This window comes from Oculina patagonica, chromosome 2 (genome assembly GCF_052425735.1).
Source record: "Oculina patagonica isolate OP01 chromosome 2, crgOcupat, whole genome shotgun sequence".
NCBI lineage: Eukaryota > Metazoa > Cnidaria > Anthozoa > Scleractinia > Oculinidae > Oculina > Oculina patagonica.
Window position 1 is genome coordinate 3,366,591 of NC_135759.1, and position 20,511 is coordinate 3,387,101.

General features: G+C 39.2%; 2 protein-coding genes across 2 annotated transcripts; one reads left to right on the forward strand and one right to left on the reverse strand.

Moving 5' to 3' along the window:
- Positions 1-796: 796 nt before the first annotated feature.
- LOC144641710 (ventral anterior homeobox 1a-like) lies at positions 797-3,191 on the reverse strand. The gene is made up of 3 exons (XM_078500743.1): positions 2,684-3,191; positions 1,053-1,685; positions 797-959 (listed from the first exon to the last, which is right to left on the reverse strand). The coding sequence occupies exons 1-2, from the start codon at positions 3,069-3,071 to the stop codon at positions 1,381-1,383; spliced, it is 693 nt and encodes a 230-aa protein (XP_078356869.1). The 5' UTR covers positions 3,072-3,191; the 3' UTR covers positions 797-959; positions 1,053-1,380.
- A 2,228-nt stretch (positions 3,192-5,419) lies between these two features.
- On the forward strand, positions 5,420-16,833 carry LOC144642678 (organic cation transporter protein-like). Its single transcript, XM_078501704.1, has 10 exons — positions 5,420-5,761; positions 7,216-7,499; positions 7,576-7,722; positions 8,851-9,131; positions 10,205-10,447; positions 11,779-11,913; positions 12,385-12,464; positions 13,476-13,584; positions 14,178-14,250; positions 14,956-16,833. The coding sequence occupies exons 2-10, from the start codon at positions 7,221-7,223 to the stop codon at positions 15,202-15,204; spliced, it is 1,596 nt and encodes a 531-aa protein (XP_078357830.1). The 5' UTR covers positions 5,420-5,761; positions 7,216-7,220; the 3' UTR covers positions 15,205-16,833.
- Positions 16,834-20,511: the final 3,678 nt, after the last annotated feature.

Consider the following 20,511-nt stretch of genomic DNA (forward strand, 5'->3'; position numbering starts at 1 on the left):
TTTAATTAAATGGTCACACAATAGGGTTTCACACAAAGACTTAAAGGATAGAGCCCCGTTATACAACATAATAAACAGTACCACATGAAAGTACACTCCCCAATAGCTTTCATTTGAATGGTCACACACTAGGGTTTCATGCACGGACTTAAAAGATAGAACCCCTTTGTGAAACTAATAAATAGTAACACAAAATACTGCTCAATAGCTCTTATTTGAATGGAAACACAATAGGTTCGGTATCCGTACTTTAAAGATAATGGTCACTTCTTGCTTTTACAACACAATAAAGACGGAGATCAAAAAGAAAGAAGTGTTCAATATTTAGCTGTATATTTTGTTTGAATGGTCACACATAAATGTTGGATACGACAAAAAGAGTGTTGAATGATCCGCGTAAATGATCACACGCTTAAGGGTCACCCCGCCCAATGAAACCTATGGCCTTAGAACTGATCGAACACAACATCAGTTTAAAAAACACAAAGAAAGGCCTTCTTTGCGTCATTTTACCTCAATTTGGATATTTGCTTGAGATAATGATGACTTTTGGCTCAAGAAATCAACAGGTGAACGTGATTTCATGGTCCTGAGTGAAGGTAGAGAATCATTTCTCCCTTGAAGAACAATACAAGCATCTCGCCTTTCCCCTGCACAATGATTGCGTGCAAATTGCGTGTCTATTGACTTATCATGAAATACGCAGATGAAACTTTGACCAGATAAATGCAATATTTCTTTTTTATTTACAGAAACATTAGTTTATTTTCTACAGAATACAGTGAGGCCCGTTTAATTCGAACATCAACAGACCAAGCATAGACTATAAACATTATTTACAAAAGATTACTTTTTCCGCGTAGCACTCAATTAAAATGATGCTGATCGAGAAATTGTATAGGGAGTATCGAGAGCTGTACGAAAACAGTCCGTTATTTAACGGACAAAAAGATTAAACACTGAAGAACGGGTTATCCCGAAACGTCTGTCTTTCAGTTCCATGCAGCTTAATTTCAACACTCCATATGCAATTTTAAACAAACTTTATTTACATCGATAGTGACAGGGATTGTATTTTTAAATTGGAGTTTTTCAATTTTAAAACAACGAAATTGGTTGCATTACTTTTGAAATTTGTCCAAGCATTTCTTCAGAGAGGATCCTTAAGGGGTAAAATGGGAACTGGGATTTGCCCTTTTCTTTTCAATGGGAAATGAGGTTTAAGTCACTGGGACTGGAAATTACAAACCAAAAGATGGGAATGGGACTGGGATTTGAGCAAAACATAGGCTGGGCATTAGGAAGTAAGCAAAATTTGGGCTGGGAAATGGGATTTATACTACTCCCCCCTTTTCAGGAGCCTCTTCAGAACTTTTTCGATCACGAGCAGTTATTTTCCACTTGTGCTTTCGCACTCGGCTCTTTCTGGTGTCTAACTTTGCTCCTCTGTTGTTCAATGAGCTGCTTTCTCCATTTTATTCGGCGATTTTGAAACCAAACTTTGACCTGTGTCTCAGTCAAACCCAGTTCCTTGGAGAGATAAAACCGCTGTCCTCCCACCATGTACTGTTGGCGCGTAAACTCTCGTTCCAGGCGCTCGAGTTGCTCGACGGTAAAGATGGTACGCATGCGCTTTGGTTTCTCGTTGGCCCAATCTGTTTCTTCGCCGCGTGAAAGGAAAGTTCCTGCAGCGTGGATCAAGAAAAGCAATTAAAAGAAAAATAATCGCTCAAAATGATTACTTAAGCGCTCAGAAAAGGAAACATCCGATCAATTATTATAATTCAATTAGGGGCGCGTTAGAATTTGTTTAACAAAACCTAATAAATTTGAACGAAACCAACGTATAAAAAATGAGAATGAATTTTTGTAAAGGTTTAGAAGTCAAATAACAGCTTTCTGTACGACGCATTATTTATAATTTTAATGCTTGGCTATCGAAACGGCTTACTCACATATACGATCTCTCTCCGGCTTTTTCGTTTCTTCATAGCAGAGTTTTTGCTATGGCCTTAAATTACAAAAACATAAACTTTAAGTTTTCTATTCAAAGAAGCTTAGCCTGGCTAAATTCAAGAAAGCGGCAATTGTGATTAAAGAAGTAGCAAATTAAATCCGCCAAAATTCATCCTGGTTAAAAAAGATGCATGTCGATCTTTTTCTTTTATAACCAATATAAAAGCTGAATAGATAAACTTTTATCGTAATCTTGCTTGACACCAAGTGTTAAGCAAGAAAACTGGTTTCTAAAACAAACATTAACATGTATCAATTGATAAAAATAAAAGGCTATGATTCAAACATGTTTTTCTTGTAAGCGTCAGTCACTCAATTTTTCCAAATGAAAGTGTAGCTGTTTTTTTTTTTTTCAGTCTATTAGGACTATTCCTGCGTTTGATCTCTTCTTCCGTGTTAAAACTTTCTTAGTAAACTATATTACTGAATAGTGACCGCAGATACTGTTGCATTGATTGAAAAATCACCGAAATGCGATCGCGAGCCTTCACGATCTTCAGATTGTTTAGCTTCATTGTATAGTGCAAAGATTGCTAAATTCGTGAAAAGCTGAAATGATGTAAGAACATTTAACTTCTTTTGTAGCTTTTCCTCTAGTTGAAAATGCTTTTCTTCTCTACAAAATTAGTCACTGTCCCGAAAAAAACAAAAAACATATCCAACTTACCGTTGGTCTGAATATTTCCTCGTGCTAGCAATGACATCTGTTCAAAGCCAAAACTTTGCCGTCGAAAACTTGTCAGATAACCGGCAGAGCTGTGAATTAGTTCTGGAGATCTGTCGTTCGGAAACTGCCCGGTAGCACTTGAAACCAACGCCACATTCAACGCAGAAGCACCCTCCAAGCTTGGCTTAACATCTGCAGGCTTTCGTTCCTCTTTGGGGCTAAGCAAGGACTCGATCGTAAACGACGTGGACCTCCGAACTTCTGCGTTAGGGGTTGGAGAGGATCGCGTGTTCTCACGACAGATACAATTTTCACAAGAACACTGCCGACAGTCCGTCCAATAAATGGGAAAAAATTGATTTGAAGTTATATTTCTGTATGGCTGCATTTTTTGCAGTTTTTATGCCGGCAGGAATGCGGGCGAGCCTGTTTTGTTTTTTATCTCAACTGGGCCTTAACTTGAGGGTGAATTTTATGGCGCGCTCTAAGTTCGAATGTTTCACCTTGCTATATAATGACTAATTCGTATACCCCCTCGCAACATTATTAAATATTGTGTGAACTTTATGGGGAAATGATACAATTCATGATTCATTTAAATCTAATTAATCAGTAGGCATGCTGGTTTATGAAATACTCCGGAGGAAATTATTTCCAATTACCTATGCACTTGTCAAATCACGCTGTCCGTTAATTTAAGGAAAACTAAGAAAATACGAATTGAAGTTGTAAGTACTTAATTCTTTTTAATTTTTTTGCAATGCCTTAATTACTATTTAAAAAAAAAATCAACGATGTACTAAAATTCTGATTTCGTAGGGCTGGAAATGGATACAATATGTTCACAACAATATGTTAGTTTATCGTCGTATGGGGTGCTAGTATTAGTTCCTAATTAAAAAGCACAAAATCGCAAAAATTTGAAACTGTGTGAAAGATTTCTCCTGCCAATTGGCCGCGTTTCAATAAAAAAAAAAAAACTTTTGATTCTGGCACGCACTGAAATAAACTTCGACGACGATTTCTTTTGCAAACTTTTAACTAAGGGGGGAGGGGGAGGAAATTATTTAATTTTACTATGTTTATTTTGAGTCCGATACTTCAATAAAATACAATTTATCGGTTTCAACACTAGATCGCAGACGAAAAACAACCCGCTCTACATTTGTAATCTTTTATTATGTTTAAGTTGTCGGTAGGTAGTAAATTAATTTAAACCGCAGGTCACACACGCGCTTAATAAAAGGTTTCCTATTTAAATAAGCAGGAAGGACTATCAATTACTTTTTAAACAAGTTTGTTTTCATCAGTGGTAAAAATTCTATGGATGAATAGAAAACAAAGCAATTTAATATAATTCTTATTTCAATTAAATTCAATTGACCAATTGAATTTTGAGTCTCTCGCTTCGTCGACTTTTCTCTCTTTCTTCAATTCTGTTTCACTAAAAGAAAAAGCGAAAATTATAATGCTGAATAATTGAGGAAAGTGACATGAAGTCTCTAAAACTTGTGAAATTAAATTCTTTGATTTGAAAATAAAGCGGTTTTTATTGTCATAAGAAAAAGAAAGGAAAAAATTAGCAGAAAAATTTAATCCTTCATTTATGGTTTTACTGTCAATAAACTGTTATTTTAATGTTGCTATTTCACAGTGCCAGCTTATTAGTCAAGACGAAAATTATGCAGAAAATCAAAAGTTATCTATTATCAATTTTCTCTTAATAATGAGTACTGTTTCCTGTGGATCTAAATTCGTGTCGATTTCAATTAACTGTTGTTTCAGTTCATGGAGGGCGCGTGATGTATTTAATTGGAAATTAAAACTTAAACATTAATTTTTTATAGACGATAATAATTACTTTGCTAGCTATAAACATGTTTTTTGGATTGCTTTTTTGACAAACCGCAAATGTTGTCTAAGCACGTAATTTTTGGAGGTCACGGGACAGATGAATTAATTAGTCATCGAACGAAAAACGAACGAACGAACGAAGAAAGGATCGAGGGAATGGAAAAACACAGGAACGTACATAACGTGAAAGAAACGAAGATAGCGAAGAGAGGAATTTGAACGAACGAACGCAAAAACGAACGGACGACTGAACGAACGAACGAACAAAAAACAAGAGCGAACGAACGAACAAAAAACGAAAGAGCGACTGAATAAACGAACGAACGAACGAACGAACGAACGAACGAAGGGCAAATGAAAATACAGATAGCAGGACAGGTTGATCGTGCGCCACTTGAGAGATAAGTCACGACACAGCAGCAAACTTTTGAAAGGCAGTTTAACTGTTCGAGAAAATGAATTTAATCATTTCAGGCATTTATCAGATTTATAATGCAACGGATTAAGATAAGACTTAAAACTAAATAGCAGCTGTATGGATAGCGATTTTCACTTGAGTGTTGAAAGTAATTTGCATTTGCTTTGGTTTTGGATTGCTTCTCTCAGTGATTGGTTTAAAAAACTCGCGCCACTTTCTCATCCATGGCCAATCAGAAGTAAAACCAAAACAAATCGTGAATCGCTCACACACGTTTTCCCGCGCTTCGTGCCGGCTATATGTACTTCTTTTAAATTTGAATTGAGTCACTGGATTGTGTGTCCTTTGTGACTGGCCAGAGTGATACCTTTAGTTTAGGTGTTAGGCGATATATACTCAACTAAAATCCGCTAAACATAAACCAAAGGTAAAGGACACAAAAGTTCTCTTCCATAATATACACTTATGAACATCAATCAAACGTTTTTGCTTTTACAACTGTGTAACACGACAAGCTTTATAAATTTGTTGTTGAGGTCGTCTCTCGATAGTAGCCTGCGTGCACTCGGCAATATTTTAGGGGACGTCTGCACGCAGGTCGATAGGTAATAATGCACAATCAAGACACTGTCATTGTGAAGAGATAATTTACAGTATCCCATGTCCAATTGTCGTTAAACCTGTAAAGGGTATCAAGTTTTGTTTTACTTGGGTTTCGTGCGATTGCAGAAAGAAGAGTAGAAGTCTTGTTCCGAAAGCGGAACGCTGTGCTTTAGCTGTCATTCTTCGTTAGTTCAGACGTTCAGGTTAGTTTTTTTTTACTCTGTAAAGTCAAAGTTGTACAGTCTATAAGAATAACCGACCTCTTGAATGAGTCGCAAGTAATAGATACGATATAGCGGCAAATCTATGGGCTGTGTCTGCTTGTCAAGGGGAATTTTCTAGTATGAAATGTCAGTAATTTCCTCGTCCAAGGCTAGAGAGCTTTTATCAGACTAAAATATAAATTATAAATTATTAACACTCACTCTATTTGCCAGGCTGAGCTTACAAAATTAAAACGTTCTAGGGTACTACTGAAGTCCGTGAAAAACGGACTGGATTATATGCCAGAGATTTTCATGGTCGAGAGCGACGGTCTCACGCGATCGCTCGCGGGGTAGCCGAGAGCTAGCGCAAACGTTAACTAGCTTTCACTGGCCCGAAACTTCCACACACACTCATCAAATCTCGTCAAGTATCAACTACAACTCTCATAAAATTGAACCTGCTCAAATATTCTTGACGCTCAGCGAGATTTTTTCTCTCTGTCTCGACCTTGCGTGATGTTGCAAGTCCCTTATACACCCATCCTCGCCTAGCTGCGCAAGAATGATAATCGACGATTGTTGACCCCCCCCCCCCCCCCCCCCTGTAATTCTCCTCGAAACTCGCGATCGGAACTCTTATTCTCGAATGCCCTACGCGCACCTTAATGTTAAGGTCGCATATTAGTTTAAAAAAAAACTTTGGGGTTTTTGGTTGAAGCTCTATCTTATGCGTATTTATATACACGTAAGCATCATCTGCCCTTGGCGGGAGATGATGGTCACAGACTGGAAACGAATCCTAAAGTCATTGGCCCCATGATCGCACAAATTGAATGATTTCCACAAAAGTTGAGAATTTTTCCTACTGCTCCGAATAAGAAAATAATATCTTATAGGAAAGTGGAATTTATTAAATATATTTCGATTTGCATATATAGATATACTTCAGACTCTGTCGCTATTTTAAAACATGGCGACGACACAGACGAGGAAGAATTTAGGAGGGAAAGGCATGTACGTTTGCTTTCCAAGTTTTGTCGCCTTGCAAAAAAAAAGGGGGGCTGTAAAAATTATTACCATCGTCAAGACTGCAAATATTTAGCCATTTAGCCATTGAACTAACAGCCCTGACCAAGGAAGAAGAGTTGCTCAAAGCGCCACCGGGTCGAGATATTAATTAAAACCCATTAACTTTGTTGGGAAAACCCAGCCTCGCTCCTCATCGCCCCTACTCATCGGGCCGGTTCCTGACTAACGAAACGCGTAGAAGAAGGCTAACATTTTGACCATACGGAATATCGCCCCCCCCCCCCAAACAAAACAAAACAAAACAAAAACAACAACAACAACAAAAAAAACAACAATGCAATCAACTATAAAATGTTTGCCAGCTTTGTAGAGATCCTCCCAGACATAACTGTATTTCTAACTTCAATTTATTTTCACCCCAGGTGTGATGGCTGAAAGTGCGAAATCAGAAGACAAAAAGCGGACCTATGAGTTTGATGACATATTTGAACATGTGTCATCTTTTGGAAGATACCAGAAAATTTTGTACTTCTGTACTTGTTTGATGGTTTTTCCTATAACCAATCAGTTTTCATTACTCGTGTTTGGTTTTGGTACCCCTGGCTTTCATTGCGTTACGCCAAATGTCACGTGTGACGCAAAGAAATGTTGTGACGAATGTACGTCATACGAGTTTGACGGACCTTTTCACAGCACCGTGTCAGAGGTAAGTATTATTAATGACAGGCGTTGTCACACTGGTACAGTAAAACTCAACGTTTTTTACGCGTTTTTCTTGCCAGTGGAATCTTATCTGTGACCGCGCGTTCCTGGGTGCTACAATACAGTCCTGTTACTTCGCGGGAATGTTGGTTGGTTCAATTGTGACCGGGATGATGTCAGACGCCTGGGGCCGAAAGAAATGCATCTTTATTTGCAACGCTATTATGGTAAGCTGTTCTAGACAGTTCTAAAGTCAAACCATAGCCCTCAGAACAGGCGGTTTATTTATAAACCGCCTGCTCTGCAGGATAGCAAACCACGAACTCTGGATCATCTAGGACCAACTCTTTTAACATTCAAACTAAACATTTAATGCTTAGCCACTTGACCACAATTTTCTGTGATCTTTTTGTTGAATGCACCATAGAAATGACGTCATAAAGTGTTTAGCACTCAATTAAAACCACTAGTCGCAGAAGTGATCTTTCACTCCACTGCCTGCTATGACGTCATTTTCCTGTTAGAATGTGCAACATGAAAAAACGTTAGCGATTTGCTTTAAACAATAACATTCAAAATTCACTGGCAAATTGGGGACGCGACAGCTCGAAAGATATTTTATCAGTTCGTCAGAAGTTGTGCCTCAAATGTCCCAATTGCAGCCTAGTAGAGTGTCTCTATGGGGTTAACCGTTAGCCGTAAAACGGCCAAAAATTTAGCTGTTAGGCGTAAACATTGGATAATTTTAACCGTTAGCCGTAAAATATGTTAACCGTAAAAAATCGGTAAGTAATTATAAATAAACCAAATTAGTTCACTTCATCGTCCCAGAATGGCCCTGACACCTAAAATATGTTTTTCACTAATGGCAATTAATTTTTAACTTTTTAAAACGATGGATATTAACTTTTAACTTCTTTTAACCGTTATGGAAATAAATTTACCGTTAGCTGTAACAAAGCCAAAATTTTAACCGTTAACCGTAAAAGCCACCACCCCATTGAGACCCTCTTAGTACCCTGGCGTTCCCTTACCGCTTATCGATTTGGCGCGAAATTTCGTGCCGGCACGCTTACCCGTTCCCAGGCCCTTACGTGGACCTCGCGCTCGCCCGAGAGAGGAGGAGAACGCGTAGGGACTAGGCTGTCCCAGTTGATATTCTATAACTTACTGGTTTCAGTTTATTGGAACAGTCAGGAAAATGTGTCAAGTTTACCGAAAAGTACTTAATATGCGTTACGTTACAGATTGCGTCATTTTTATGGTCTGTGGTCGCATTGACCATTGCTCTTGACCAATGAGCAGCGAGAAATGTCTCAGTGATTGTAAAAATGGTGTTTTTGTTGTTTTTTCAGCTTGTTACCGGATTCGGGTCGGCCTTTGTTCATTCCATCCCTCTGTTCGCGGTTCTCCGGTTCATGGTTGGCTTTGGTCTTACTGGAGTCATGTTGTCACATTATATTTTTTGTATGGAGTTGGTTGGACCCAGCACAAGAACAGCCGCGGGCAATATGACTTATTTTTACTACAACGGCTTCCAAATGTTGTTTGTCCTTATCGCTTATTTTGAACGTGATTGGAGGAATCTGATCATGATTGTTACTCTGCCAGCAATATTGCTGTTCCCTTTTTGGAAGTAAGTGATCGAGACGCAGGCTTAAAATCCTCGTATAGTATAAGAGAACATTAGTATAATTGTCTCGAGTGCCCGCCGAAATGTTAGTATTAACACTTTGGTACTTTGCTTTCGCCTTTTTGCTCTCTCAAAAAATTTACTCTCACTTCATGTAACAATTGATCCGTGCGATTATAGCATATTTAGGCTTTATTTCGCCATGATTTATAGAGGGAAATGATAAGGAAGCTCGGCAGACATCAAAGAAGGAAATAAAGTGGCCGAAATTTTTGTTGGAAGTCAACCACCCTGCACATGTTTTGTTACGGGCTCACACACTATGCATAAATTGCGTAATCGCAATTTTTCTTTTGAGTTGTGTCATGGACCACCTATTGTATTTTGTCAGGTTTTGTGCAGTGTCGTATCCCAAATAGCGAACAAAAACATAAAACAAAGAACTTTGCCGAGCTTCCTAACCATTTTTTCTCTATTTACTATGATTTCGCTGACACATGCACATTGTCTCACAAGATCGCCAGATCTCTCGCTATCTGGGTCCTATCTCGCTCGTTCACACACCCTCTTAGAGCGGTTTTCACTTGAGTGTCGAAAGTAAATTGCGTTTGCTTTGGTTTTGCATTGCTACGCTTAGTGATTGGCTTAAAAATCTTGCGCCACTTTCTCAGCAAATCAGAACTAAAACCAAAACCAATCGTGACTCGCTCGCGCACGTTTTCCCGCGCTTCGTGTCGGCAACATGTATTTGCTTCGAGGTTTGATTGGTTCACTAGATTGTCCGTGTCTTTTGTGATTGACCGAAGTAATTACTTTGGTTTTGATTTTACGACACTCAATTAGTAACACTCAATTAATAACAAGTTCACTTGTTCATCATTTTTTCAACAATTCATGTTTTCACTCCTGTCGGTCACACAGGCAAAACAACAGTTAACGTTGACTTCACCTGCAAGGCTGCTCTCCTTTTCTGTCCCGTAGAAAGAATGTCTATACAACAGTACACTTGATGGGATGAAAACCTAAGATGATATAGGGCTTGAATATATTTTTAATTTTTTTGGCACTATCCACAGATGTATTCCAGAATCTCCTCGATGGCTACTCGCTCACGATCGCCTGGACGAGGCTCAAACCATTATCGAGCGTTTTGATGGCAAAAAGAATAAACCTGTCAACTCAGAGGTGCTTAGAGCTCTGTTAGAAAATGCGAGAAAAGACCAGATAGAAAGACAGCGTGAAGCTAAGAAATACACACCAGTTGACTTGTTTCGGACGCCAAAGCTGAGAAAATGGACGGCGATCATTTGCTACCAGTGGTATGAAATGTTACTGTCTTTAAGATGTAAAGTATATATTTTTTGGGTGGGGGGGGTGGGGGGGTTTGGGGGGGGGGGGGGTTTGGGGGGGGGGGGGGGAAAAAAATAATGTATGTTAGGGGGCATTATAATATAAAACTATTGAAAGAGCGTTCTATACGATGTAATTTAAAACTTGCCAGATTTCCTATAATAACATTCCTGAGTTCTTAAAATTAATTTTCCCGGGGCCCCCGCCCCTTTTTTTTTACTCTCGATCCGTCTTACAAACACGAAAAAATGGGGTGTAAGTTGGCGTCTATTAGTTGACCTTTTAGGCAGCAGATTGACTAGTTTGGTGGTTTTTGTCTTCCACCCCAAGACACTCCTAAGTTATTAACATAGTCGATTCTCAGAAGGGGACTCACGCTAGCTAGCTAATTGAGTTGAAAGAAGCTTTACCTCTTTACTGATGTCTGTTTCATGCAGATTTTCACAGCAACAGAAATTTCTCAAAGAGTTACTATTTTAAAAGGTGCAAAATTTCATCAATAAATCAAAAAAATCGACTTTGTATTAAAAAAGGTACTCGAGAGTTGCCCCCAAAAAGTCCATAACGGTCTTTCTACCAAGACAAATTTTTCCCATGTAGCCCTACGAATTCCTTCGAAGGGATTGTTTCATGAATTTCACAGCAACAGAAGTATCTAAAGAAAATTGTTAAGACATAAGGCAAAGGATTTTTTTCACTAAAAAATTTGTGAGGATTATCGATGGCGTCATGTTTGCTGACTATTTTTGTAATGTTTTAATGCGGAATGAGTCGAAAGTCGAAATTTTGACGTATAAACGTCTTCGGATGTTCCTCGAAAATCGTCGGCAAACTTCGTTTATCTTCGGAAACGTTCGTATGGCCTCCGAACAACACTCGGACAATCTTCGGAGATCTTCAGTTTAGAAATTGCTCAAAATGCAACAAGTTGCTCAAAAGGAAAAAAGTTGCTTAAAGAGGAAAACGTTGTTCGAAATACGAAAAGTTGCTAAAAAGTTGCCGAGCAACTTGTGGAAAGCCCTACTCACTAAATTTCCTCGCTCTAATCAAGTATCCCACCGGGGCTCCGTATAGGGAAAGAGAAAGTAATCAATTTGGAGTGTTTTCTGTTCCTTGTCAATTCCAAAACGCTTCACCTGACACACAGTTAAATTTGAAAAACAAAGCAAAATTTCGCAACAATCGAAACAATGGTCGACCGAATAGTATATTATTCGAAGTTTTCTGTTTTTGCTCAGGACTGTCGGTTACTTGTTACTTGATTTAAAGCCATAATTGTATATGCCACTCGATTTTGCAGGTTTGTTGTGGCCCTTGTCAGTTTCGGGATGTTTATATTTATCTCACAACTGGTTGGTGATCTGTACGTCAATTATACCATCATGGAGGTTATTACAACGCTTAGGATACCTGTTACGTGGATCCTTTACCTTAAGTAAGCAATACGGTATATTCTCTTTGTTTTCCTTTATTTTCAACCTGCTGGAAGCTCTTACTCAACTGTGAGCTACAGGAGACTCGTGGGAGGTGCACCGTTCTTGTTTAACGCGTGCGCTTCTTTAATTTAGGTAGAACGGCGGTAGAACGTAAAACAATGTGCAACCGTTGTCTTCGCTTGTATAGTGTTACCGTCTGACTAACATCTTTCTAATACCTCTACTAAGCTTGACATATTCTATCGTTTCATACATATCTTGTATAGAGTCTGTATAAGACCAATGCTTGCGGTTTGCAGGAAGCTTGGGACAATGGTATAGCTCCCACGAGCTGTACCATTGTAGCTCACTGTTAAAGCGCCCGACCGGGTGTTCATGAGCAGGAGAGCGCAATTCAAACCCTTTACTTACAGTAGGCTTGCGTCACTGACTGATTGACATTTCTTGTCATTGCTTTTCTTATTTCTCAGATTTGGTCGCCGCATTTGCCATGGAATTTTCATGATCTTGGTAGGGATTACTTTCTTACTAGTTTTGCTGGTGTACAAAGGTAAGAAGTAAACCAGGAAGAATAGTAAACACTTAATATTATTGCGCCTCGATTCTTTTTTACAGCTCATTTTATAACACATTTTATCAAGTTCTGTCTTAGTATGTCAGAACAAAACCGATCTCGTTCTCGTATTTCAATGCAACATATATTTTTTTTATTGAACGTTGACCTTTTTATGGTCGAATTATTGGAAGATGCAAAGATTTGTATTTTGAGACTGCTTGACTGTGTTCGATTGCCAACTCATTTGAACCCATTCATGTGATTGGATTGGATTGCTGTTTAGTTGTTGAAAATGGTTTGTAAACCGAGTGGTATAAGCCTACTGTCTCTGTAATGGTCTATCGTATAACACAGTGAACGCCGGCAGATATCAAAAAGTGCCAAGATATTGGGAAAATGTGATCGTTATAATTTATAATAAGCGTTTTTTATACTCAGGAGTTCTGTTTAACAGTCAGTACATTTTACTGTTAGTAACTTTGGTCCGTCTGCAGAAAAATTCGTTTATTATAACGGGGACTTCGTTTTAAAAAGTTGCCTTATTTCAGGCTCCATTATATTTTGAGACATAACTTGCGTCGAATGAATCTCTGGGTAGTGAGTAGTATCAGTAGTAATATTGTTTGCACTTCGAGACTTACACAGCATAAAAACATAACTTTACTGTGGTGTAAACCTCAAGTAAAGCTGTCGTAAATTTGGAATTTAATTAGTTTTACGCTTACTTTATATTTTTTTAAAGCTGACCTTTATGCCAGCTTTACACTCAAGTTTAAAGGCAGATAGCTTTACATCACATTTTCACACGGTAGTGTAAAGGTCGGATTAACCACCTTTAACAACATTAAATTGTTGGTGTAGAAGTTGGATAACCAACTTTACACCATATTTAACCACCTTTAATTTTATGTAAATCCCGATTTTCACGCTGTGTTGTAATGTAGTATAAATAATGTCAGGGCATAATCGCCATAATCATTCAGTACAATGATATATCATTTCTAGATGCTCCCGTGGCAACCACAGCTCTGTCTATTTTTGGATTCCTTATGATTGACTGCACTTGGACGAGTGTTTATCTGATGACGTCTGAGCTCTTTCCAACGGTACTGAGGTAGGTTTTGTTCTTTTAACAGCAGTCTTTCCTCTTATTCCTACCTTTTTCTTTTCCCCCTCCTCCTCCTCCTCCTCCTCCTCCTCCTCCCCTTTTCTTCGAGCTATGTTCATTTACTGTAGGGTAAAGCTGACTTCTGGCCGCGGCCAAGTTCCTCCTCGTCCAGGTTATTCCCTTGAACTTCGTATTGTCACACCCGCCAAGGAAGTTCCGAATCATTTTTTTTGGACATGGCTACCATTTTGTTATTCTATTTAGCTTTCGAAAATAAAAAAGCCCGAACAGCGCAGCTGTGATTAGTTCAAATGATTAGTCGATGAAGCAAAAGCATGATTATGCCATCTGCCTACTTGCTTGTTGGGGATTTGCCACGAAGACATGTCTGTTCTAGTGTCAGATATTCATCTAGTATCCGTTCCATTCCAATGCACAACACTCGCATAAATATATAGCTAGGACAGCAGCATGAAATAACAAGAACTATCATTCTTACGGGAGCATATTGGCTCCTCAGTCGTTTTTGTGTGCCCTGCTCTCCCTCGCAGCTCAGAGTTTTTGTAAAATAATCTCGTCCATCTCCTTTATTATTTCAGGAACACAGCTCAAGGGACAGGATCTACAAGTGCTCGGGTTGGTGGAATCTTAGCTCCATATGTCGCCTTGATGGTAAGTCTAGGCTGCAGGGCATTGGAATACTCCTTAAACCAGACCAGGGAATAAGTGCCGGTTTTGGCAAATCTTCGTTGAAGCACTCGAAGAGGTTTCGAATTACTTCATCGAATCGCGCGAACAAATACGTTATGTCGCTTAGCAACTTCTGGGACGAAAAATGTGGGCTCAGTCACTTCTCGGAAAAGTGATGTCGCCATCAACTGGCACTTGTTCTCTCAACTGAAACAAAGCTGACGAAACCTTATATTGGTGTTTGCCACGAATTCGATAAAAAAACCTCGCCGGGGCAAAAAATCTCTCCAGAAAAGAACTGAAATTAAAAGGAATAGGAAGTGAGAATACCCCTGGCGATTTTGTCTTGTTTGTTACTGTGAACGGCAAAAATCGCCTTTTGGCGCCAAGCTTTTGTGTGATGTTTTGTTACGATAGCACCTGAAGTCTTAAATACATACAAACCTTAAGTTATTAATGAGACTATGAACTTGAGCGCATTCTGTTTACCTTGCTAGGAAACCTTCAGATGGCTTCTAATAGGTCTGATTAGGCCGGATTCAAACACACGCCACAAACAACTACATTTCAACATGGCGGACATCAAGAACCGGGTCCGCCCTTTATTGAGCATGCGTAACAAAACTGCTGACCAATACATGACATCATCAACTTTAAAAATATAGTGCATTCTGTTTACCTTCCTAGGGTCAGTTACCAGGTCTCAGTATTGCGTTTCCAGTGGTCATTTTTGGTGTAGTCGCAACGCTTGCTGGGATATTGATGTACTGGATTCCAGAGACGGTCTTTGCACCGATGCACCAAACCATCGAAGAAGCAGAAGCTGCTAAAGATGATTATGGGATACCTTGCTGTGGCAAAAGACGTAACCTGGGAAGAAAGGAGGTGGCAACAGAAAGCAATATGGTCAAGATGGAGGATCTGACAAAAGCATAGCTGTGAACTTTTATTACGTCACTAGTGTCGCACTCGTTTCCATTCCTCTAGATCTAGACGCGACGTTTGAGATGCGGGCCGAAATATTCTTTACTAATAACGTGTCATTGCAGCGCGCAACCAATAAGAAGCACTGCAAGGATTTACGCAATGTACGTCATTAATATGAAATTATTTGGCCGGAGCCTCAGATGTTTCTCGAATGGGGGATTGGGGGGAGCTCGCGAAGAAACACGTCTTTTTTCGACTATTTTGCTTGTTTACAAGCAGAAGTAGGAGATTAGGAGTGATGTGGGCAAAATTTGGAACATTCTTGTCTACTCTCAAGGGACTTTTTTAATTTCTCAAGGGACTGTTTTAATTTCTCAAGGGAGTTCTTTCCGCTTAGTGGGCGATGAAAGGGTCTCTTATTATTATTGCGTCAACAATTGCGATCTCGTGTTAAAAGCGTGACTTGTCACATGTATAAACGTTATATAACAGTTATTTTTATGCGTGAGTATCTCAAATGAGATATGACACAACTAATCGAGAATGTGAGTGGTTCAGTGTTTCACAGTCTAAAGCGTTGTACTAGTACAAGCGTCTCACTCACTGAAGCCGGGCGCTAATATTTAACCTAAAATGATTAAGAACGGAAATTATCTTTTCTTTCACAAACTATTCGTCGAATACACTCCCTTTGTTCGTCTTTAAATGTTTTGTGAACAAAACTCTTGAGAGATTTTCTAAAACCTAGAAGAACTCGCTTTCTACTTCATTCCGCTCAACCTGCGCTCAACACCCGCCATGATAACAATTGTTTTTGTCTACGTGCGATATTTTTGGACCGGAAATTAGACTTGAACTCCATTAGCCGCTGTGGGTGATGAAAGGGTATCTCATTAGTATTGCGTCAACACTTGTTATCTCGTGTTAAAAACGTGACTTGTCACATGTATAAACGTTATATAACAATTATTTTTATGCGTGAGTATCTCAAATCAGATATTTTCGCGACAATCGATTGCGTTAGTCACGCTTAACACGAGTGAATAATCATTTATTCGCGTTCTCAATTCAAGGGATTTCTTTTCGGTGTGGGTGAACAATGCGTCAGTCAACACTTGAAGGCAACGTATAAGTCGCGCTAATATTTAACCTAAAGGATTTGTTTTCGCGACAATCGATTGCGTTAGTCACGCTAAACACGAGTAAATAATCATTCGCGTTCTCAATTCAAGGGATTTCTTTTCGGTGTGGGTGAACAAAGCGTCAGCCAACACTTGAAGGCAATGTATAAGTCTTTCACAGACTAAAGCGACGCTAATATGTAACCAAGAACGTAAGAACGCAAGTTTGGACTGGTACAAGCGTCTAACACACTAAAGGAGCGCTAATATTTAACCTAAAACGATTAAGAATGCAAATTTGTACTTTTACAAGTCTTTCACATTCGCGACAATCGATTGCGTTAGTCTCGCTAAACACGAGTAAATAATCATTTATTCGCGTTCTTCTTACACCGAGGATGAGGCAACATGCTTGTCCCAACTTTCAAGAAACCCTTTTCAGCGATAATATTTATTTATTTTAAAATTCCGCCGTAGCACGGAAAAATGAATGTTTCGCACATTTTATCGGGCAAAAGACGAGAAAAATACGCATAAGACTCACATTACGAGCTGATCGGATGGTTTTTAAAATTTGATTTCTGCAAAGGCTGATTTTGTGTAAGGCTCAGGTCAGTCATTTAAAGGTCGTAGTTTTCGTCACTGGCACGATCGTCTGGCGTCTTTGGTGGTGTGATGTAATACTCTTCGACACCACTGGTGATAGATCACGCTCTTACCGAATCCCAACGGAAGCACCGCCAAATCATCTTTTCTTTCACAAACTATTCGTCGAATACACTCCCTTTGTTCGTCTTTAAATGTTTTGTGAACAAAACTCTTGAGAGATTTTCTAAAACCTAGAAGAACTCGCTTTCTACTTCATTCCGCTCAACCTGCGCTCAACACCCGCCATGATAACAATTGTTTTTGTCTACGTGCGATATTTTTGGACCGGAAATTAGACTTGAACTCCATTAGCCGCTGTGGGTGATGAAAGGGTATCTCATTAGTATTGCGTCAACACTTGCTATCTCGTGTTAAAAACGTGACTTGTCACATGTATAAACGTTATATAACAATTATTTTTATGCGTGAGTATCTCAAATCAGATATTTTCGCGACAATCGATTGCGTTAGTCACGCTTAACACGAGTGAATAATCATTTATTCGCGTTCTCAATTCAAGGGATTTCTTTTCGGTGTGGGTGAACAATGCGTCAGTCAACACTTGAAGGCAACGTATAAGTCGCGCTAATATTTAACCTAAAGGATTTGTTTTCGCGACAATCGATTGCGTTAGTCACGCTAAACACGAGTAAATAATCATTCGCGTTCTCAATTCAAGGGAGTTCTTTTCGGTGTGTGTGAACAAAGCGTCAGCCAACACTTGAAGGCAATGTATAAGTCTTTCACAGACTAAAGCGACGCTAATATGTAACCAAGAACGTAAGAACGCAAGTTTGGACTGGTACAAGCGTCTAACACACTAAAGGAGCGCTAATATTTAACCTAAAACGATTAAGAACGCAAATTTGTACTTTTACAAGTCTTTCACATTCGCGACAATCGATTGCGTTAGTCTCGCTTAACACGAGTGAATAATCATTTATTCGCGTTCTCAATTCAAGGGATTTCTCTTCGGTGTGGGTGAACAATGCGTCAGTCAACACTTGAAGGCAACGTATAAGTCGCGCTAATATTTAACCTAAAGGATTTGTTTTCGCGACAATCGATTGCGTTAGTCACGCTAAACACGAGTAAATAATCATTCGCGTTCTCAATTCAAGGGAGTTCTTTTCGGTGTGGGTGAACAAAGCGTCAGCCAACACTTGAAGGCAATGTATAAGTCTTTCACAGACTAAAGCGACGCTAATATGTAACCAAGAACGTAAGAACGCAAGTTTGGACTGGTACAAGCGTCTAACACACTAAAGGAGCGCTAATATTTAACCTAAAACGATTAAGAACGCAAATTTGTACTTTTACAAGTCTTTCACATTCGCGACAATCGATTGCGTTAGTCTCGCTAAACACGAGTAAATAATCATTTATTCGCGTTCTCAATTCTAGGGATTTCTTTTCGGTGTGGGCCGGGGGTGTGGGTATATATGAAGAATGTATTGAACCGCTGAACTGTTGGTTTGCTTTAGTAGGCCGGAATAAGCGTATACGCGACACGAGTACTACAGTATATTCAATGTGTTTTCGATTGGGTTTTCTTTGGCTCCTTAATTTGCGGTTGAGTTTTGTAAACAGCGCGTTGTTGACTTCTAGGTTTCAGTTTTAATTTAGAATGTGATGTGGAAGTGTAAAGTATTCAGGTAAGCTAAGTTATTTTCAAGACTTCCACTCCTAAACAACATGAAAAGCGTCTTTCACCCTTTAGCAAAACACTACTCCATACCACAATTGACAGCCAACAGATAGACCATAGCAAAATAGTCGTAGTCTCATAGAGACCTTTGATTTATTTGGGTAATAATGAAACTAATCAATGTAACAATTTTAAATAATTCTTAAATGTATGTTTGTTTGTTCACCGAGATGTCGTTTTCATTTCAAAAACTCAAATAAATAAATAAATAAGTTTTGTTTTTAAAAACAACATTGTATCACAATGAGTAATTAATAGGGTCCATTAACAATAACAAAGTACTGATGATCACCATAAAATAAACTTCACGTAATCCCCAAGTAGTTAATAATTATTAAACACAGGTATTTACGGCCTGATCTAGATACATGAAAAATAAAATAAAAGTAATACATGATGGCAATTAATAATTCCTGATTCCTGATAGAGAACAAAAGCAGGCCAACGTAGAAAGGATGAGACATAATTGAGAAACAAAGGATATCATGACTGGTAAAAAAATTCAACTCGATCGAGCGGGTGAAAAAAAAAAAAGAAACTACTTCCAGTGCTAGTAGCGCGCGTTCAAAACGGAATGCTCGATCATACATCATTACCAGCCCCGAAAGTATAGGCGTACGAGGCGGGGGACGAGGGGAGCTGAAGCCCCCCCCCCCCCCCCCCTTCCAGCGGCGAGATCTTTCGGGCAAAACGCTTGGAATTTGGGCAACATGCCCTAAGTGAAACTACAAAATAAGCCTACAAATCTCAACATTATGTTGAAAAAGAATTACATCAACAGAAAAAAAAGTATGAAATGAATATATGAAATTCATATGTTTGTACTGCAGATATACGTTTTAAAAAAATGAAAGATCATCGCAGTAATGTACTCAACTTAAGCAGTTGAGAAAAGCAAGCCTGAAAAAATTCAGGCTTGAACGTGAATCGAACCCATGACCTCTACGATACTAGTGCAGCGCTCTAACCGATTCCCGTTCAAGCCTGAATTTTTCTTAGGCTTGCTTTTCTCAACTGCTTAAGTTGAATAAAGTCTGTGTCCGAGCCATGAGGCTCATACAGCCGGAGCTTATCCCGGTTTCCGTAGCATTAAGCGACTAGGAGTATTGCTACTCCACCCTGGACGGGATGCTAGTCCATCGCAGGGTTACCCCCCAGCAGCAAATTCGCCGGTACCCATTTGTACACCTGGGTGGAGAGAGGCACTGTGAGAGTAAAGTGTCTTGCCCAAGAACACAACGCAGCGCCCCGGCTAGGCCTCGAACCCGGGCCGTTCGACTCGGAGGCGAGCGCGCTAACCATTAGGCCACCGCGCCTCCCGCTTAAGTTGAATACATCTGCTTAAAATGTATATCCGCAGTACAAACATATGAATTTCAAATATTCATTTCATATCTTCCCCATCCACGGGTATATTACGAACTCACAAGTGTCTAGCTCCCAGTTGGCTTGATAGCTCAGTTGGTTAGAGCGCTGCTTTTCTCAACTGCTTAAGTTGATTACATTACTGCGATGATCTTTCATTTGCTTAGAAAAAAGTATTGGAAATACAACTTGTGGTTCAAAAGTCTAACTGATTTCTCATTCATGTATGTTTCCTCTTGCAAATTGATACAATCGCGTTCGATTTTTGTCGCAAATTCTGTGTGACCCCTAAGTTTGATTCAGTTGCAATCATTTTGAAGTGAGAAGGAAATTGGAAAGGGGGCGACCAGAATTTAGGATTCTGCATAGCTCGAGTGTTTGCGTGCGGTGGATACAGTGTAAGACCTTGAAACTGTTAAATATTAAGGGCGGATAGCTCAAAAACGAAATGTTTTAACCCATTTATCCCTGACA

Excerpts from the sequence above, each read along its gene's own strand:
- LOC144641710 (XM_078500743.1), bottom strand. The coding sequence starts at position 3,071 with ATGCAGCCATACAGAAATATAACTTCAAATCAATTTTTTCCCATTTAT. Across the intron at positions 1,686-2,683 it reads AGGAAATATTCAGACCAACG|GAACTTTCCTTTCACGCGGC; the intron begins GTAAGTTGGATA and ends TCCACGCTGCAG.
- LOC144642678 (XM_078501704.1), top strand. The coding sequence starts at position 7,221 with ATGGCTGAAAGTGCGAAATCAGAAGACAAAAAGCGGACCTATGAGTTT. Across the intron at positions 9,132-10,204 it reads TTGCTGTTCCCTTTTTGGAA|ATGTATTCCAGAATCTCCTC; the intron begins GTAAGTGATCGA and ends CACTATCCACAG. Across the intron at positions 10,448-11,778 it reads GCGATCATTTGCTACCAGTG|GTTTGTTGTGGCCCTTGTCA; the intron begins GTATGAAATGTT and ends TCGATTTTGCAG.